Raw genomic sequence first — 15690 nt, 5'->3', positions numbered from 1 at the left:
CCTTGTGAGCCTAGCACCCCAAGTGTGATGCCTCAAATGCTTCACACAACACCAAATGCTCTTGGAAAGACTCTTGAGATAACACACACTTCTCAAAATCGGCTAAGCCCTCTAGTTTCTTAGTGTTCAACTTGTGTCGCACTTGTGTAGCCAATTTTGTGGAGAATGGGACTCTTATATAGTGTTGGCACATCTAGGGTTACACCATGTAAACCCTAATGTGTCATGACTCTTCATTTCCATGACCCATGGGTTTGTAACTCCCATGGAGCATCCATGGAGCATCCTATGGGTAGAACCCAACTTGATAATCCATGGAGCCTCTTAGCCCACTATACAAGATATGGATGATTTACATAATCAACCCATATATTTAATTAGTTATCTTTTGATCACTTAATTAATTCCAAATTAATTCTTTGATCAACTAATTAAATAATATTATTAATATATTAGAACTTATAATATATTAATAATCTCCAAGTGTTATTTCTCTCATTTAGTCTATCCAATTGCATGGTGCCATGCAACCCAAATGGACCATGCCGGGTCGGGTCAAGTACAAGCCCGAAATAGTTATGGACTTAGACACCTTATCCAACAGTCTCCCACTTGGATAAGTCTAATAACTATATCTCTAGTACTTCAGGAACCGACCGGCAATCGTAGCTCTTTCAAGGTCTCTCGGAACTGAGAAGATAATGATACGCCATTTAAGATAAGTGATCATATAATCCTCTGTTCTAGATATCAGCCGGACAAATACATGGAACATGTCTTGCTTATTGTCCAACATTTGTTTCCCGATTTCCGATTTGTTTGACATAGAACTTAATTGAACACATCAACTTAGTTCTGACCGGGCCCGGTACATGGGTCAAAACAAAATCATCGAGGGGCCCAGATACCAGCTTCTAATCCAAGAAGGAACAGATAAAATTCGACTCATATGTTTGTTCTACCACTTATTGAATTACACACAAAAGTACGTTTTATAACATCGAATTACCAATGCGGTTTCGTACAGTCAATGCATAACCAACTTGTAAGTAACAAATCATATCTCTAGGTTTGAAGACTTATATGATATTACCGTCTCACGATCACTCGAGATAAAATTCCATGAAGTGATTCCAGTGAGCGTGGATTGTGTCCAATGCTCAGAACTTATGAGCACTCATGATTGTTGTAGCCTTGTCCAAAACCTCTACAACCAAACATGACAGTCTTGATTCATATCTACTTCCAACATATGACCGACTGTGGAGATTTGAATAATATGTTATACCAAACAAAATTATTCTAGAAGTCAAAACATGCAAAAGAAATATAGTAAACGATTGACAAGAGATAGCAACACTTTACTCATAAATAAAACACCTTTTATTCATCATCAAATGTCAATTACACTTTACAAATTTCCGGGTTATCTAACTACTAAAACTTATATCATCCTTCAGCCCTATGCTCCGAGCATGCTGAAGATGCTTAACCCTACTCAGTCCCTTCGTGAGGGGATCTGCTGGGTTCTCATCCGATGATACCCTCTTTGCCACGAGGAGTCCTTCTTCGATCCGATGTCTGATGAAATGGTATTTTCTGTCGATGTGTCTGGATCTCCCGTGATCCCTTGGTTCCTTGGCTAAGGCAACAACACTTTCACTATCACAGAAAATTTCCATTGGCTCTTTAATAGCTGGTACAACTCCAAGGTCTCCAATGAAGTTCTTCAGCCATATCGCCTCCTTTGCTGCTTCACTAGCTGCAATATACTCTGATTCACAAGTAGAATCTGCCACTGTCTCTTGCTTGGAACTCTTCCAAGAAATTGCTCCTCCGTTTAGGGTAAAGACCCAGCCCGACTGAGAGCGGAAATTATCCCTATCAGTCTGGAAGCTAGCATCACTATACCCAACAACTCTCAAGTTATCACTCCCACCGAGGGTAAGGACCCAGTCCTTAGTCCTTCATAGGTACTTGAGGATATTCTTTACCGCAGTCCAGTGTGCCTTGCCAGGGTTCGCCTGATACCTGCTAACCATGCTCAAGGCAAAAGCTACATCGGGTCGAGTACACGTCATAGCATACATGATCGATCCTACAGCCGAAGCGTAAGGTGTTCGACTCATTTCTGCTATCTCAGCCTCAGTGTTAGGGCTTTGTGTCTTACTCAATCTGGTGTTACTCTGGATGGGTAACTCTCCTTTCTTGGAATCCTGCATGCTGAATCTCTTCAGCACCTTATCCAAGTAGGTACTTTGACTAAGTCCAATTAGTCTTTTACTCCGATCTCTCAAGATTCTTATCCCTAGAATATAGGCAGCTTCACCAAGGTCCTTCATAGCGAAACACTTCCCAAGCCAGGACTTTACTTCCTGCAGGGTTGGAATGTCATTTCCTATGAGTAGTATGTCATCCACATACAATACCAAAAAGCTAACTATACTCCCACTAGCCTTGACATACACACAAGATTCATCTTCACTCCTAGAAAAGCCAAATTCCTTGACCTTTTTCATCAAAGCAAAGATTCCATCTGCGAGGTGCTTGCTTCAATCCATAAATGGATTTCTCAAGCTTACACACTCTATTAGGGTACTCGTTGCTGACAAAACCCTCTGGCTGACTCATGTAAACATCTTCAGCCAACTTTCCATTAAGGAAAGCGGTTTTGACATCCATCTGCCATATTTCATAGTCATGAAATGCAGCTATGGCTAACAGAACCCGAATAGACTTAATCTTGGCTACCGGAGAAAAGGTCTCATCATAATCCACTCCAGGAATTTGAGAGAAGCCCTTTGCAACCAGTCTAGCCTTATAAGTGTGTACTTTACCATCCATGTCGGTCTTCTTCTTGAAGACCCATTTGCACCCTACTGTCTTACGACCTGGTACATTTTCAACCAAGTTCCAAACTTGATTGTCATACATGGATTGTATCTCGCTATCCATAGCCTCTTTCCATTTAGCAGACTCGGGGCCTGCCATGGCTTCCTCGTAGCTGTTAGGGTCATCTTGACTTACTAGTGTCCCATCACTAATAAGTGTCTCACCTTCTGCAGTAATATGGAATCCATAGTAATGTTCAGGTGCACTCCTAACTCTCGTGGAACGTCTCAGAGGTACAAATTTGTCAATTGACTCAACAGGAGTTTCCTCCTCAAGTTGAGGGCTAGAGTTTGAAGTTCCTTCACCGCTTGATTCTTGAATTTCTTCAAGATCAATTTGCCTCCCACTGTCTCCTTGGCTTATAAATTCTCTCTCTCGAAAGACTCCTCTTCTTGCTACAAAGACCACATTGTCACTAGGTCTGTAGAAGAGGTAACCAAAGGATCGCTGTGGGTAACCGATGAAAATACACCTCTCGCTTCGAGGTTCGAGCTTATCATGAGTCTCGCGTCTCACGAAAGCCTCGCAACCCCAAATCTTGATGTGGTCTAGTTTAGGTACTTTACCAGTCCACATCTCGTGAGGAGTTTTGGCAACTTTCTTTGTAGGGACTAGATTAAGAATATGGGCGGCAGTCTCCAAGGCATACCCCCAGAATGAGATTGGTAGCGTAGCTCGACTCATCATGGAACGAACCATATCTAACAAGGTTCGATTACGCCTCTCAGCCACACCATTCAACTGTGGTGTCCTCGGAGGTGTCAATTGTGAGACTATCCCACATTCCCTTAGATAGTCGAGGAACTCTGAACTAAGATACTCACCACCACGATCGGATCGAAACATCTTAATGTTCCTGCCCAATTGATTCTCGACTTCCTGTTTAAATTCCTTAAACCTCTCGAAAGTCTCTGACTTATGTTTGATCAAGTAGACATATCCATATCTACTATATCATCAGTAAAAGTCAAATAATAACGATTAGCATCCCTTGTGGCATGTTTGAATGGTCCACACACATCCGTGTGTATAAGGTCCAACAAACCTTCACCCCTCTCACACGAACCTGTAAAGAGTGACTTTGTCATTTTTCCAAGTAAGCATGATTCGCAACTATCATCTGACTTTAGGTCAAACGACTCCAAGACTCCATCCTTTTGGAGTTGGCCTATGCGCTTCTTGCTTATATGTCCAAGACGACAATGCCATAATGATGCTTTATCCAAGTTATTATTAGTAGAATCAATACACAAAACATTATTTCCTAAGTTATCTACAACATATACAGCTTCATACACACCATCACAAGGTAATGCTTTAAAATAAAGAATATTATTAAAGAAAGCATCAATAGAACCAACTTCATTATTAAATGAAAAGGTAAACCCTTGTTTGTACAAAGCATGAAAGGAAATAATATTTCTTGCCATTCCTGGCGAATAACAACACTTATTCAAATCTAAACTAAACCCACTACTTAGCGATAAAGTATAAACTCCAATCTTGGTAACAGGTATAGCTTTCCTATTCCCCATGATCAAGTTTATCCTTCCTTGCTCCACATCCTCACTTCTTCTTAGTCCCTGCAAGTCACAACAAATGTGAATACCACACCCGGTATCAAGGACCCAAGAATTAGAATGGGGTGAGTTATTAGAAATGATAGTGTAAATACCTGCATGGTTGGGTTTAACTTTCCCATCCTTCACATCTTGCTGGTATTTTGGGCAGTTCCGCTTCCAATGAGCTTTTTCATGGCAATAGAAGCATTCAGCCTCTTTTGGGTCAGAAGAAGGAGTAATGAAACCTTTCTTGGTTCCACTTGAAGAAGAGCCATCAAGGGTCCGAGCCTTGGTACCCTTCGAAGATCTCTTTCTCTTCCTCCATCGATTCTTCCCAATTGCCAAAACCGGAGTAGAGTTTTGAGTAGGAGTGATAGCAACCGACTTCCCCTTAAGACCTAATTTTGCGGTCTTGAGAAGTCCCTGAAGTTTGCTGAGGGTGACTTCTTCCTTGTTCATGTGATATGTCATGCGGAATTGATCATAGCACGATGGTAAGGAATGCAAAATAATATCTATTGCAAGATCCTCCGGGAAGTTCACATTGAGCTTCAGCAAACGATCCACATACCTTTGCATTTTCTACATGTGGCTCGTGACGGATTCCCCGTCCTTCATCATGGTTGTTATCATGGAGCAGATGATTTCATACCTCTCTTGTCTTGCACTTTGATGGTATCTTTCCATCAAATCTTGGTGCATGTCATAAGGGTAGAAATCCTCATAAGACTTTTGGAGTTCCGCTGTCATCGTGGCCGTCATGATGCAAGCCACTTTCGTAGCATCCCTTTCATGTGCCCGAAATTCAGCGATCTCCTGAGGAGTTGCAGTGGACTCATCAATCTCCTTAAGCTCCTTGTCAAGGAGATATTCTTTGTCCTCGTAGCGGGTAATCATCCTGATGTTTCTGATCCACTCATTGAAGTTGGATCCATCAAAGGTGACTTTCCCACACAAGTTCATAAGGGTAAAGGAGCCATTAGGATTAGAGCCAGAAGCATTGTAGACATCTGAAGGAAGGAGGACAAGATTAGTTTAGATATAAGAGAGTCCTTAATAAAACACCCAAATGTAGTATTAAGGCTAGGATCCAATCACAATATAATATAACTTAGAAGAGGTATGCCGTAATCTAAGCTATATCATATTTGAAAGGTAGGTGAATGACGATTCACCAATTTCCACCACGAAAACCGCAATATTTTAGTATTAGGTTTTTGAATGGTTCTTAGAAATTCCTAGATTCTTTGAGATTCAATGAACTTTTCAAAGGCATGTTTCAATCTCGAGTGTGCCCTCCAAGTTTTGTGACTGGGATACCGAGGATCACAAAATGAGGTGTGAAGTAACCATGCAAATCACTTGGTACCCTTAAAGTTTATCACTCAATCGATGTGCCGGTTAACCACACACGCTCCATCGATACTATAATAAACCCTAAGTCACCCTTTACCTACCTTGTTAAGTCCAAGTTAGTGTGCCGGTTAACCACACACGCTCCACCAACGACTTAATCAAAGTGTAAAGTGTAATTTCATGGAATAGCACCTTATTCACATTTTTCCTAAAGTAACTAAGATTGGGAATTTAATAAAACATTTAGTTACTTTATAATATTCATCATACTTTGAATGAGAATTAATAAGTCCTTGTCTTACCCGTTCGGCTAACGACCCTCCACCGATCAAGCAAGCGGTGGGTGAGAGTGGACACCCATTAAGTCACCATTTTATAGGCAACAACCTTATACCCACCTTATAGACCGGCTTCGTGAATGAGGCGTACTAGCGGTAAGACGACTTTGTTCTTATACATATATATATAATTATTAAATCATAATAATATAAGTATAAGGGTTGAATTTTAACTTTTAAAATTCTAGGGGTTGGAACTAAAGTTTTAACTTAACTTTACTTGTTCCAAAACTTGAGGGCAAGTTTTGTAAACTTTCAAAACTTTTCATTTCTTGTAACTTATGAGTTTAATAGAGTAATAAAATGAGGACTTTTCATTTTTCCTAACTCTTGTGTTCTTTTAATGGTTTTTAATCCAAGAGACTTTTGGTTTTCCATAACTTGAGGACAAGTTATGGACTCCATTAAAACACATTATGATCATGAATTAATCTACCACATAGGTTACAAATAATTCCTATGATCATCTAAACATCATAAGAACAAGAATATGAATATGAACACTTTCAAGAATCAAAATCACATTTAATCTTTGTAATTTTGATAACTTGTTGTTGTAAATGAGTTAGAAAAGACATTACACCTTCTAAAATAAGTTTTCAAGTACCAAAACATTTTAGGGTAATGATTCTAATCCATTTCCAGCAACTCAAGTCGAAATTCTGCACTTTGTCGACCCTACTCGCCGAGTGCATAAACATACTCGCCGAGTAGGTTGAAGATACACAGGAACTCGACGAGTCCTCCCCATGGACTCGCCGAGTCCATCAGTCAGACAGCAAGATTTTCGACTTTCTTCAACTTTTAAGCACAAATAACAAACACAACAAGCCTAGTCTCTGATACCACTGATGGGTTTTGAGCATTCTAACACTTCCTAAGTGTACATGCAACCCTAATAACCTTGGATCTATGTTTGTCTAATTATCATGCAAAGTTGAATTCCAAGGTTATATTCCTATCTAGCATACATGGGGAACAATTTTAACTTCAATCATAGATAGAATAACTTACCTTGTTGTTGATTGTGTTCCTTGAAACCTTGTGAGCCTAGCACCCCAAGTGTGATGCCTCAAATGCTTCACACAACACCAAATGCTCTTGGAAAGACTCTTGAGATAACACACACTTCTCAAAATCGGCTAAGCCCTCTAGTTTCTTAGTGTTCAACTTGTGTCGCACTTGTGTAGCCAATTTTGTGGAGAATGGGACTCTTATATAGTGTTGGCACATCTAGGGTTACACCATGTAAACTCTAATGTGTCATGACTCTTCATTTCCATGACCCATGGGTTTGTAACTCCCATGGAGCATCCATGGAGCATCCTATGGGTAGAACCCAACTTGATAATCCATGGAGCCTCTTAGCCCACTATACAAGATATGGATGATTTACATAATCAACCCATATATTTAATTAGTTATCCTTTGATCACTTAATTAATTCCAAATTAATTCTTTGATCAACTAATTAAATAATATTATTAATATATTAGAACTTATAATATATTAATAATCTCCAAGTGTTATTTCTCTCATTTAGTCTATCCAATTGCATGGTGCCATGCAACCCAAATGGACCATGCCGGGTCGGGTCAAGTACAAGCCCGAAATAGTTATGGACTTAGACACCTTATCCAACAATCGCCTCCTTTGCCGCCTCGCTAGCTGCAATATACTCTGATTCACAAGTTGAATCAGCCACTGTCTCTTGCTTGGAACTCTTCCAAGAAATTGCTCCTCCATTTAGGGTAAAGACCCAGCCCGACTGAGAGCGGAAATTATCCCTATCAGTCTGGAAGCTAGCATCACTATACCTTACAACTCTCAAGTCATCACTCCCACCGAGGGTAAGAACCCAGTCCTTAGTCCTTCGTAGGTACTTGAGGATATTCTTTACCGCAGTCCAGTGTGCCTTGCCAGGGTTCGCCTGATACCTGCTAACCATGCTCAGGGCAAAGGCTACATCAGGTTGAGTACACGTCATAGCATACATGATCGATCCTACAGCCGAAGCATAAGGTGTTCGACTCATTTCTGCTATCTCAGCCTCAGTACTAGGGCTCTGTGTCTTACTCAATCTGGTGTTACTCTGGATGGGTAACTCTCCTTTCTTGGAATCCTGCATGCTGAATCTCTTCAGCACCTTATCCAAGTAGGTACTCTGACTAAGTCCAATTAGTCTTTTACTCCGATCTCTCAAGATCCTTATCCCTAGAATATAGGTAGCTTCTCCTAGGTCCTTCATAGAGAAACACTTCCCAAACCAGGACTTAACTTCCTGCAGAGTTGGGATGTCATTTCCTATGAGTAGTATGTCATCCACATACAACACCAAAAAGCTAACTATACTCCCACTAGCCTTGACATACACGCAAGACTCATCTTCACTCCTAGAAAAGCCAAATTCCTTGACCTTTTCATCAAAGCAGAGATTCCATCTACGAGGTGCTTGCTTCAATCCATAAATGGATTTCTCAAGCTTACACACTCTATTAGGGTACTCGTTGCTGACAAAACCCTCTGGCTGACTCATGTAAACATCTTCAGCCAACTTTCCATTAAGGAAAGCGGTTTTGACATCCATTTGCCATATTTCATAGTCATGAAATGCAGCTATGGCCAACAGAACCCGAATAGACTTAATCTTGGCTACTGGAGAAAAGGTCTCATCATAGTCCACACCAGGAATTTGAGAGAAACCCTTTGCAACCAGTCTAGCCTTATATGTGTGTACATTACCATCCATGTCGGTCTTCTTCTTGAAGACCCATTTGCACCCTACTGTCTTACGACCTGGTACATTCTCAACCAAGTTCCAAACTTGATTGTCATACATGGACTGTATTTCACTGTCCATTGCCTCCTTCCACTTGGCTGACTCAGGGCCTGCCATGGCTTCCGCGTAACTGTTAGGTTCATCCAAACCTATCAGTGTCTCATCACTGATAAGTGTATCTCCTTCTGCAGTAATATGAAATCCATAGTAATGCTCAGGAGCATTCCTAACCCTTGTGGAACGCCTCAGAGGTACAGACTTGTCAATTGGCTCAACAGGAGTTTCCTCCTCAAGTTGAGTGCTAGGGTTTGAAGTTACTTCACCGCTTGACTCTTGAATTTCTTCAAGATCAACTTGCCTCCCACTGTTTCCTTGGCTTATGAACTCTCTTTCTCTAAAGAAAGCCCTCCTAGCTACAAAGACCACATTTTCACTAGGTCTGTAGAAGAGGTAACCAAAGGACTGATGTGGGTAGCCGATGAAAATACACCTCTCGCTTCGGGGTTCGAGCTTATCATGAGTTTCGCGTCTCACGAAAGCCTCACAACCCCAAATCTTGATGTGGTCTAGTTTGGGTACTTTACCAGTCCACATCTCGTGAGGAGTTTTGGCAACTTTCTTTGTAGGGACTAGATTAAGGATATGGGCGGCAGTCTCTAAGGCATACCCCCAGAATGAGATTGGTAGCGAAGCTCGACTCATCATGGAACGAACCATATCTAACAGGGTTCGATTACGCCTCTCAGCCACACCATTCAACTGTGGTGTCCTAGGAGGTGTCAATTGTGAGACTATCCCACATTCCCTTAGATAGTCAAGGAACTCTGAACTAAGATACTTACCACCACGATCGGATCGAAGCATCTTAATGTTCCTGCCCAATTGATTCTCGACTTCCTGTTTAAATTCCTTAAACCTTTCGAAAGTCTCTGACTTATGCTTGATCAAGTAGACATATCCATATCTACTATAATCATCGGTAAAAGTCAAATAATAACGATTATCATCCCTTGTGGCATGTTTGAATGGTCCACACACATCCGTGTGTATAAGGTCCAACAAACCTTCACCCCTCTCACACGAACCTGTGAAGGGTGACTTTGTCATTTTTCCAAGTAAGCATGATTCGCAACTCTCATCTGACTTTAGGTCAAATGACTCCAAGACTCCATCCTTTTGGAGTTGGCCTATGCGTTTCTTGCTTATATGTCCAAGACGACAATGCCATAATGATGCTTTATCCAAGTTATTATTATTAATAGAATCAATACACAAAACATTATTTCCTAAGTTATCTACAACAGATACAACTTCATACACACCATCACAAGGTAATGCTTTAAAATAAAGAACATTATTAATGAAAGCATCAATAGAACCAAATTCATTATTAAATGAAAAGGTAAACCCTTGTTTGTACAAAGCATGAAAGGAAATAATATTTCTTGCCATTCCTGGCGAGTAACAACATTTATTCAAATCTAAATTAAACCCACTACTTAGCGATAAAGTATAAACTCCAATCTTGGTAACAGGTAAAGCTTTCCTATTCCCCATGATCAAGTTTATTCTTCCTTGCTCCACATTCTCACTTCTTCTTAGTCCCTGCAAGTCACAACAAATATGAATACCACAACCGGTATCAAGGACCCAAGATTTAGAATGGGGTGAGTTATTAGAAATGATAGTGTAAATACCTGCATGGTTGGGTTTAACTTTACCATCCTTCACATCTTGCTGGTATTTTGGGCAGTTCCGCTTCCAATGAGATTTTTCATGGCAATAGAAGCATTAAGCCTCTTTTGGGTCAGAAGAAGGAGTGATGAAACCTTTCTTGGTTCCACTTGAAGAAGAGCCATCAAGGGTCCGAGCCTTGGTACCCTTAGAAGAGCTCTTTCTCTTCTTCCCTCGACTTTTCCCGATTGCCAAAACCGGAGTAGAGTTTGGAGTAGGAGTGATAACAACCGACTTCCCCTTAAGACCTGTTTCTGCGGTCTTGAGAAGTCCCTGAAGTTTGCTGAGTGTGACCTCTTCCTTATTCATGTGATATGTCATGCGGAATTGATCATAGCACGATGGTAAGGAGTGCAAAATGATATCTATTGCAAGATCCTCAGGGAAGTTCACATTAAGCTTCAGCAAACGATCCACATACCTCTGCATTTTCTACATGTGGCTCGTGACAGATTCCCCGTCCTTCATCATGGTTGTTATCATGGAGCAGATGATTTCATACCTCTCTTGTCTTGCACTTTGATGGTATCTTTCCATCAAATCTTGGTGCATGTCATAAGGGTAGAAATCCTCATAAGACTTTTGGAGTTCCGCTGTCATCGTGGCCGTCATGATGCAAGCCACTTTCGTAGCATCCCTTTCATGTGCCCGAAATTCAGCGATCTCCTGAGGAGTTGCAGTGGACTCATCAATCTCCTTAAGCTCCTTGTCAAGGAGATATTCTTTGTCCTCGTAGCGGGTAATCATCCTGATGTTTCTGATCCACTCATTGAAGTTGGATCCATCAAAGGTGACTTTCCCACACAAGTTCATAAGGGTAAAGGAGCCATTAGGATTAGAGCCAGCATTGTTTGAAGACATCTGAAAGAAGAGGACAAGATTAGTTTAGATATTAGGAGAGTCCTTAATAAAACACCCAAATGTAATATTAAGGCTAGGATCCAATCACAATATATTATAACTTGGAAGAGGTATGCCGTAATCCAAGCTATAACACATTTGAAAGGTAGGTGAATGACGATTTACCAATTTCCACCACGAAAAACGAAATATTAAATATTAGGTTTTTTTGATTGGTTCTTAGAAATTCCTAGATTCTTTGAGATTCAATGAACTTTTCAAAGGCATGTTTCAATCTCGAGTGTGCCCTCCAAGTTTTGTGACTGGGATACCGAGGATCACAAAACGAGGTGTGAAGTAACCATGCAAATCACTTGGTACCCTTAAAATTTATCACTCAATCGATGTGCCGGTAAACCACACACGCTCCATCGATACTATAATAAACCTTAAGTCACCCTTTACCTACCTTGTTAAGTCCAAGTTAGTGTGCCGGTTAACCACACACGCTCCACCAACGACTTAAGCAAAGTGTAAAGTGTAATTTCATGGATTAGCACCTTATTCACATTTTTCCTAAAGTAACTAAGATTGGGAATTTAATAAAACATTTAGTTACTTTATAATATTCATCATACTTTTAATGAGAATTTATAAGTCCTTGTCTTACCCGTTCGGCTAACGACCCTCCACCGATCAAGCAAGCGGTGGGTGAGAGTGGACACCCATTAAGTTGCCATTTTATAGGCAACAACCTTATACCCACCTTATAGACCGGTTCGTGAATGAGGCGTACTAGCGGTAAGACGACTTTGTTCTTATACATATATATATATATATATATATATATATATATATATATATATATATATTATTAAATCATAATAATATAAGTATAAGGGTTGAATTTTAACTTTTAAAATTCTAAGGGTTGGAACTAAAGTTTAACTTGACTTTACTTGTTCCAAAACTTGAGGGCAAGTTTTGTAAACTTTCAAAACTTTTCATTTCTTGTAACTTATGAGTTTAATAGAGTAATAAAATGGAGACTCTTCATTTTTCTAACTCTTGTGTTCTTTTAATGGTTTTTAACTCAAGTGACTTTTGGTTTTCCATAACTTGAGGACAAGTTATGGACTCCATTAAAACACATTATGATCAAGAATTAAACTACCACATAGGTTACAAATAATTCTTATGATCATCTAAACATCATAAGATCAAGAACATGAACATAAGCACTTTCATGAATCAAAACTACACTTAAAACTTTGTAATTTTGATAACTAGTTGTTGTAAATGAATTAGCAAGACATTACACCATCTAAAACAAGTTTTCAAGTACCAAAACAGTTTAGGGTAATGTTTCTAATCCATTTCCAGCAACTCAAGTCGAAAATCTGCACTCTGTCGACCCTACTCGCCGAGTGCATGAACCTACTCGCCGAGTAGGTTGAAGATACAAGTGAACTCGACGAGTCCCCCATTGGACTCGCCGAGTCCAGCAGTCAGACAGCAAGTTTTTCGACTTTCTTCAACTTTTAAGCATAAATAACAAACAAACAAGCCTAGGCTCTGATACCACTGATGGGTTTTGAGCATTCTAACACTTCCTAAGTGTACATGCAACCCTAATAACCTTGGATCTATGTTTGTCTAATTATCATGCAAAGTTGAATTTCCAATGTTATATTCCTATCTAGCATACATGGGGAACAATTTTAACTTGAATGAAAGATAGAATAACTTACCTTGTTGTTGCTTATGTTCCTTGAAACCTTGTGAGCCTAGCACCCCAAGTGTGATGCCTCAAATGCTTCACACAACACCAAATGCTCTTGGAAAGACCTTTGAGATAATACACACTTCTTAAAATCGGCCAAGCCCTCTAGTTTCTTATGTCTAGCCGATTTTGGTGGAGAATGGGGCTCTTATATAGTGTTGGCACATCTAGGGTTACACCATGTAAACCCTAATGTGTCATGACTCTTCATTTCCATGACCCATGGGTTTGTAACTCCCATGGAGCATCCATGGAGCATCCTATGGGTAGAACCCAACTTGATAATCCATGGAGCTTCTTAGCCCACTATACAAGATATGAATGATTTACATAATCAACCCATATATTTAATTAGTTATCCTTTGATCACATAATTAATTCCAAATTAATTCTTTGATCAAACTAATCAAATAATATAATTAATATATTAGAACTTATAATATATTAATAATCTCCAAGTGTTATTTCTCTCATTTAGTCTATCCAATTGCATGGTGCCATGCAACCCAAATGGACCATGCCGGGTCGGGTCAAGTACACACCCGAAATAGTTATGGACTTAGACACCTTATCCAACAAAAATTTCTAAAACCACTCAATCTTGGTGATACTGGACCACTAACCCGCTGAATCCTGACCATAAATCTTCCACAAAATTCCCCTTAACCAATCTCGACTACAACCAAGATAACACTGAACACTCCATACCCACTATATGAGAAACAACCCTTCACTAAACCACTAATGATTCGTGGCATGAAAATGGCATATAACATTTCTTGAAGATATAACCCAAACATAAGCAGAGAAATAAACCCAATACACACTTACCCAAACCGATGCAAGATTCCAAACAAAAAATACATATAAAACCGAGAAGAAAACAAAAGATACATACCCGCAACATCGTCTGTTGGAGTCCTGACCTCCCCTGCCTGACCCTGCAAAGCCCGACTCCTCTCCGTCGGGGCTCCTGTCCTACCCTCTCGACCATCGGTGATCCTCAAAGTAGCCGGAGCAAGCGTACTCACTGCTCCTCCCTTCATCATCGGACAGTCGAACTTCTTGTGGCCCACCTGATCGCAGTGAAAACACAACGGGCTTGCCCCCCGAGGACAATCCCTGCTGACATGACCAACCCTGCCACACTTGTAGCAGCCCAAACCCCTAGAACAACAAACTCCATTGTGCAGTTTCCTACACGTAATGTACTGACCCCGACCCTGCTGGCCTCTCAAACGTTGAACATAAGTCTTGGGTCTCTTCCCGGGACCCTCCACTGTATGCACCTGATCTGATCCCTTCTTCCTGGGGTGCTCCAAATCGATCTCCCGCTCCCGGGCTCTAGAAACCATATCATTCAGGGTCTCGCACCCTGAAATACTCACAAACTCCCTGATGTCATCCCACAGCATATCATGATACCTCACATTCTTTATTTCCTCATCTACTGCATATTGCGGGACCAATAAAGCCCTCTCCAGGAACTTGGCAATGATCTCTGCCACAGTCTCAGTAGCCTGGAAGAGATCCAGAAACTTTAGCGCCAATTGTTGCACCTCAATCGCCGGAGCAAACTCAGTTCGGAACCTGGTCGAGAAGTCATCCCATGACATAACATCAACAACATCATCACCCAACTCACTACCGACCTCTTCCCACCAATCGCGACCCTGTCCTTCAATAGGCAGGAAATATATTTGACCTTCACCTCCTCGGGGCAGAAAATCGTCCTGAATGCGTTAGCCATATCCGCTAACCACCTCCTACTGACAATGGGGTCCCTTTCCCCATGGAACGCAGGAGCTCCACAAGCACGGAACTCCTGGAAAGAAAGAGTGCGAGCTCCAATGATAGCCATAACCTCCGTACGGAACGCGCCCAAGTGCTCATCCAAGATCTTCGAAATACTACAAGAAATATACGAGGAGATGAAGTCCCGCATCTACTTGCTAATCAGCTCAACACCTGCACCTGAGCTGGAATCCGAACCAGAACCAAAACCACCTCCCTAAGTGTTCATTACCAAACTGAAATATGTCAATGATCAAAACATACCCAAGAATCATCATTTTCGTAAGCTTCTTAGATTCTCCAAGACTCCCACCGATTCGAGTATGGATCATGTGCTCTTAGTAGTACGGGCCCAATACTACATTCCATACCTATCCATACTTTTCTCAGCAATCATCTTGAATCCTCTAAGTCACCTCCTCAAACTAATACATCAAACCCACTAACCCACACTACTAAACCCGCTGAAGCATATCCTAGGCTCTCCTAGGTTCTCGAACTTACCCTGCCTTCAGCTGCTGAAGGATTCCCATTAATGTCAACTAGCTACCTCACGAATATAATCACATGCAACAGAGATCAGATAATCCTTCGAGTAAAAGGCTCGTTCAT

General features: G+C 40.8%; 1 protein-coding gene across 1 annotated transcript in view; it reads right to left on the bottom strand.

The window, feature by feature from the left end:
• The window catches only part of LOC145063956 (DNA-directed RNA polymerase III subunit 2-like), a 35028-nt gene extending 19799 nt beyond the window's left edge, over positions 1–15229 (bottom strand). Inside the window, exons 1-2 of the mRNA XM_079011506.1 lie at positions 14937–15229; positions 14710–14874 (exon numbers count right to left, since the gene is read on the bottom strand). Of these exons, the coding sequence (XP_078867632.1) occupies positions 14710–14874; positions 14937–15229 (458 nt within the window). The remainder of the gene's footprint in view (positions 1–14709; positions 14875–14936) is intronic.
• Between the last annotated feature and the right edge of the window lie 461 nt (positions 15230–15690).

The sequence above is a fragment of the Lactuca serriola genome, chromosome 7 (assembly GCF_051521515.1).
Source record: "Lactuca serriola cultivar US96UC23 chromosome 7, Lser_US96UC23_V15, whole genome shotgun sequence".
Classification (NCBI taxonomy): Eukaryota; Viridiplantae; Streptophyta; class Magnoliopsida; order Asterales; family Asteraceae; genus Lactuca; species Lactuca serriola.
Note: the sequence above shows the minus strand (reverse complement) of the source record. Positions and strands in the feature narration are given on the sequence as shown.